General features: G+C 42.9%; 1 protein-coding gene across 1 annotated transcript in view; it reads left to right on the forward strand.

Annotated features, from left to right (window-relative positions):
• Positions 1–5,766, forward strand: part of spon1a (spondin 1a) — a 101,380-nt gene extending 95,614 nt beyond the window's left edge. Inside the window, exons 13-16 of the mRNA XM_080759281.1 lie at positions 241–408; positions 1,479–1,643; positions 2,685–2,987; positions 3,594–5,766. Of these exons, the coding sequence (XP_080615407.1) occupies positions 241–408; positions 1,479–1,643; positions 2,685–2,987; positions 3,594–3,757 (800 nt within the window). The 3' untranslated portion in view covers positions 3,758–5,766. The remainder of the gene's footprint in view (positions 1–240; positions 409–1,478; positions 1,644–2,684; positions 2,988–3,593) is intronic.
• The last annotated feature ends 234 nt before the right edge of the window (positions 5,767–6,000 follow it).

Consider the following 6,000-nt stretch of genomic DNA (forward strand, 5'->3'; position numbering starts at 1 on the left):
ATAAATCTTTCAAACTTTCAAGCCTGTTTTCTCAACTCGCTCTTTTCTGCAAGACATAACTCTGATAAGCCATACTGTATCTACAACACTGGTGGGTCAAACTGAACAACGAAAAACGAAAGTGTTAAACAATTTCAATGACTTAGCCTCGGTCAGAAACAGAAACAGTTCCATATTATGTAATGATTGTGACAGGCCTATAGCTAACAGTAGCTCCTGTGGGTTCTTGTTGCCATGCAGCGCCCAGCAGCTGCCTGGTCACAGAGTGGGGCGAGTGGGACACCTGCAGCGCCACGTGTGGCCTGGGCATGAAGAGGAGGGAACGCATGGTCAAGATGCCACCCGCCGACGGCTCCATCTGCGCAGCCGAGGTGTTGGAGGTGGAGAAGTGCATGATGCCAGAGTGCCGTGAGTATAAGCAGCATTGCAACTACATGGGGCTATACAGCAATGGTTCTCAAACCTTCTCAGGTCAAGGACCCCTACATTGACATTTCCCCCAATGCCCCCCTGTTGAGACGGCAATGCATAAAACCCTAATGGCCTCGGATATTTCATGAAAGCAAAGGTGAAAGCCTCTGCAAGCCAAATAACCAATCTGCATTTAATTTGTTAGGCTGTAGCAAAAACCTAGGTTAAAATGATAATACCAAAGTATCATAATTGCACCTGTGCTAATTGTTTAGGATACACAGTAGTAGGGTGGAGCTGATATTTGTTTTTGTTTAATCACTGAATACTAGTGAATAAGGTTTATAATAGGAAAATGCTATCCTTAACATTTCAGTTACACTGGATCATGAAGACAAATAAAATGGTAAATGGTGCATTTATAACAAAAGAACATTGCATGGATGCACCTGGGACGTATCCATTCCTCAGTGATAGTCAACAGGGTTTCGGTCAGTCCCACTAGGGAAAAACCAGGGGCACACAATCCATTGGAACTACTCCAGAACTACTCTGCCAGGGCTGGGAGGTACACTTCTCACTTCTGGCACATGGAGGGACTAGGCTCTGTATAGTTCCTTTATCCAAGGCGCTTTACAGAGAGTGTGCATTACATTCACCCATTCATACACACATTCAGGATGGCGGAAACCATGCAAGGCACCAACCTACACATCGGAAGCAATTAGGGGTTCAGAGTCTTGCTCAAGGACTCTTCGACACTAACTCTGGGGGCGCCTGGGTTCGAACTGGGAACCTTGCTGTTTCCATCCGGTCACTCTACCCCTGAGCCACTGCCGCCTCCAAATATAATGCGTTATTCTCATGAGCTCTTCAGAATTAGTGAAGTGTGCCAAATCGATACACAGTAATAATGACTCCCACAAAAGTAGTCGGTCATGCTTATAGTGATTTTTACGTAAATTTTTGATCTGTTCATTTTAATTTGCATTTAGTGTAATACATTGATATGAAGGTATGTGTGCCGCCGGACAGAACCTGTACTGAATTAATTCTCTCACATACAGACACGATCCCCTGCATGCTGAGCCCGTGGTCGGACTGGAGCGACTGCAGCGTTACATGCGGGAAGGGCTTACGGACACGCCAGCGCATGCTCAAGTCCCCCGTGGAGCTGGGTGAATGCACCGAGGACCTGGAGCAGGTGGAGAAGTGCATGCTGCCAGAGTGCCGTAAGTACCGTGCAGTCGACCAACACGCAGTAAGCAAGCACGCACGCACACACCCTTCAATATAAGTCATTATAACATGCATAATGACACATTTGTAATGTGTAATGTGTTATGGTTATTCATTTATATGGTTAAGCATCATTTTGAAATGATCGGAATCGCATATTGCATCAGGATTGGTTCTCCAAAGCAGTGGGCGCAGGCTTTTTAGCGGCAGTTGTTATAGCAACTACATAGAATTTGGCAAGTATGGCAAGTATGTGCTTCTAAAGATAACACGAGCAGCTTACACGATAGATAAAAGAAGAGAGTGTCAAAAGTAGACAGCACCTGATTAACCTGAGTCTACACTCATATTAACACCAAGATCAGGCTCTCTCTCTCTCTCTCTCTCTCTCTCTCTATGCACAGATGAACACATTTACACAATCCACACATGAGCACGAGGAGTTAATATTCCTGTCACACACAGTAAAAGAGCAGGAAGACAGATTAACATAAAACAAGACTCTTATACAGGGGGTGGTTATAAAGTAACATCACACAGCGTGAAAACCACAGATGGTGGCCTTTGTTCTTAGAGATTGTTAGTGTGTTGTAAGTAGCGTTCAAACCTTGTGTTTCGGTTAAAGTTTATGAAAAAGGTATTGCTCTTGTTATGAATTTTATTATGTTCACACGTCGGCAGCTTTGCATAATCACTTTGAGATAACATTCATCCTGCATGTTTCCCTGGAGGATTATCGTGTATGCATGACATTATTAGCTCAGCCAGATGGAAAGTCTCAAAATATTGTCCTTATCACTGCTTAAATCTCCTTGTTTCATCTTGTTTTCTTTTGCTCTCTCACTAATCCTCCCTGCCTGCCTGCTTTCCTTCCAGGGCGTTCGAGTCCCGTTCATGACGACCTTTGTTGCATGTCTCTACCCGTCTCTCTCTCTCTCCCTCTTTCCTGTCATTCTTCACTTCACAAAAATCAAAAATCTTCAAAAATAAAATACAATATAGATTATTATTATTATCATCATTCTCTCCTACAGCCACAGACTGCATGGTCTCGGAGTGGACCGAGTGGTCCGAGTGCAACAAGTCCTGCGGGAAGGGCCACGTGATCCGGACGCGCATGGTGAAGCTGGAGCCCCAGTTCGGTGGAGACGCCTGTCCAGAGACCGTCCAGCGCAAGAAGTGCAAGGTCAGGAAGTGCAACAACAACCGAGGCGGTGGCGGCGGCGGCGGCGGCGCCCAGGCCAACAGCGACGAGAAGAAACGGCGCAAGGAGCAACGCGAGAAGAGGAGGAGCAAGCAGGGCCGGGAGGAGATCACCTCCACCGTCGAGCATCCGGGTTGGTTGATGCTCTTTCTCTGCAACTTTCACCAGTGGTGGAAAAACACTACTCAAATGTTTCACTATAGCATAAAACTATAGCATAAACTGTAGCAATATAGAAATACTCCGTTACGAGTAAAAGCCTGTGAGTAAATGTACAACAGTATTTGCATGCAAAAATGTATAGTTAAAGTACCAAAAGTAAAATTTAAAATTTTCAAATGTATACAAATAGTTTGAAAATAGCAGATCTACAAGCTCACAATGCATCGCATCGTGACATATTGTGAGCTTGTAGATCGGCCAAAAATGTATATAGGGCTGAAGTGGTTAATGTATGTTTTGTAACTAATACTAATCCAAATCTAAAAAGTAACTAGTAATTAAAGTTGTCAACAAATTGTGGTGGAGTAAAAGTACAATATTTGCCTCTGAGATGTAGTGGAATAGAAGTACACGTACTGGCAATTGGAAATACTCAAGTAAAGTACAAATTCTTTCCTTGTACAGTACTTGACGTAATGACATGTGCCACCGCTGCACGTGTGTGTTTCTTATTTCCTTGCGGTGAATCGGTCAATCAATCCACACGCTCAAACTATTTATGCTTTTTTCCCCGCAGGTTGCAAGATGAGGCCATGGTCGAGTTGGACGGACTGCACCAAGCTGTGCGGCGGGGGGATACAGGAGCGTCTGATGACGGCAAAGCGGAGGTTTAAGGGCGCCCAACTGCCCAGCTGCAAAGACAGGAAGGAGATCAGGGCTTGTAACGTGCACCCCTGCTAGGAGGCTAGACGAAGGGCAACAAGGGGCTGGGTGGGGTGGAAGAAGGGTCATTTATTAAAGGACCACTTCACCACTTTTCAACATATCTTCACATAATTGGTCCTCACTAATGTTCATGATGATATCCCACAATTTCCTCGTACTTCTACTGAGGTCTGTGTCTCATAGGAGGGCTGTGGGCAGGTCAGAAACCCATCTTCCAGGGACATCATCGATGGATGGCTTTCTATTCCTGAAAAGTTGCAATGTGTTCTCACAATAAAAATCTAAATATTAAAAAACAAATGTTTAAAATAAATCTGCCTAATGATGTATGTCACTGATAGACGGGTTTCCGAGCTGCCACACATCCCTCCTATGAGACACAGACCGAGAAGAAAATAATTGTGGCATTTTATCATGAACATTAATGAGGACCAATTATATGAAGGTAGGTTGAAAAGTGGTGAAGTGGTCCTTTTAAGGGACGACACTGCTGGGACCAAGAGAGGGTGTGACACGTGATGTCACACAATGATCCCATGATGCACTCTGTTTAGGGCTGAACTGGCACACACTTAAATCAGTATTGGTTGAATTCAGAGACTAGATAGTGTCTATGTAAGAGAACTCTTGGTTGCTATAGCTAAATCTAGAGGTGCTCCGATCAGGTTATTTCGATCACAGATTGTTTTTTCTCACGATCGGCCGATACCAAACTTGTACGTAAGGGAAAATGTTGAATATTTCCCAAATTAACAAAACCCACGTCAAAACTGTTCTTCAGAATAAAGGCGCTATAGTGCCAAGCAGATGGGCCTGCAATGTTTCGGTCAAAGACCTTCTTCAGGCATCCTGAAGAAGCCTGAAGGTCTTTGACTGAAACGTTGAGCCTCAGAGCATATCGGTGTGCATAAGACTTTGTTGCCTACTTTGAAAAGCCCCGCCTTCCGTTTCCACCCAAAACCTCAGATCAGATCAGAACATCGGCGTTCTGATCAAAACGTCAACGAGAAAGTGAATGGCTGTGCGCATGCGCAAAACATGTCCAGGAGCTCCGAACAAGGCGTTGCCTAGCCACAGCCGCTGTTGGATTACAGCGATCCCATTTTACAGTATATCATTAAAAATAACTAAAAGACGTGTATACACATCTGAGGCACCCCGCGGTTTTAATTGAGAGGACATGTATACACGTTTTTAGCATCATAAGTGCTAAGTAAGTGGTATTAAAGATCGATTTCTCCAGATCGGGTAAATTGCCAATCACCGGTCGCGTCATTTTGAGTGAATATCGGCCGATCGGTGGACGATGGATCGGAGCACCTTAAATCCCTCTCATCCTGTGCATTCAGATGAATGGCCATCAGAAGGGAATATATACTGTACTTGAAGGTCTTTCTGAGGCATTAAGACGAAATGTTCCACAAAGCAGTCATGCAGAGAATTCAAAACCCGAAGCTTCCCAGTACAAAAACTGAGAGCTCTGGATTTTTCCACCAGACTGATTCTCATGTGCTCTCAAACTTCTAGCTCTGTTACATATAAGATTATTTTGCAAGATTACTGTAAACTTGTTGTGGTATAATAATATCTTGAATATTGATGATGATTATGAAATTTCAATTGATTTAATGAGATATATAAATGTTATATCTTGTTGTGGTATCTTTCAGTAGTGCATTATAAGTTAAAAAAGCACAGGTCCCCTGCAGCCATTCCAGTATTTTATAAGCCTTCAAATAACTGTTTATAGGACACAAAATGCCCCAACTATACTACTGTACATTGTAGATGCACCACGACTGAAATCTATATGATTTGGAGCATTTTTAGAAGACTTTGTTATTTTTCTTTTTTTGTTGTGGTTTTTTCTTTTTTGATAAGAATATCTCCCAGGATTCTTACCAAAGTCTTGTGTATATGGTTTCTAGATGTTTCCCTGTCCTTCTCCTTTTTCTCTGTTCCTCTAACATATTAATATTTTGGAATAATATCACCTTTACAATAAAAGTAAATGTGACATCTTGTCACATGGATTTGTCTTTTTCTCCGGGAAGGGTTATGTAAAAATACATATTAATGCATTTCATCTTTTCTGCCACTAGATGGCGATATCAGCTAGTTTCTAAAATAATATTTCCAAGAGAGGCCAAATTCAATATCATTGTCTGTTCACATACGACCTGATATGGTCTGTATAAATTGTGTGAATATGGGATCTTAACTGGCCTAGTGGGATTCAACAACATACACACAATAGA

The sequence above is a fragment of the Protomyctophum bolini genome, assembly GCF_963924005.1.
Source record: "Protomyctophum bolini genome assembly, chromosome: 1".
In the NCBI taxonomy this organism is placed as follows: domain Eukaryota; kingdom Metazoa; phylum Chordata; class Actinopteri; order Myctophiformes; family Myctophidae; genus Protomyctophum; species Protomyctophum bolini.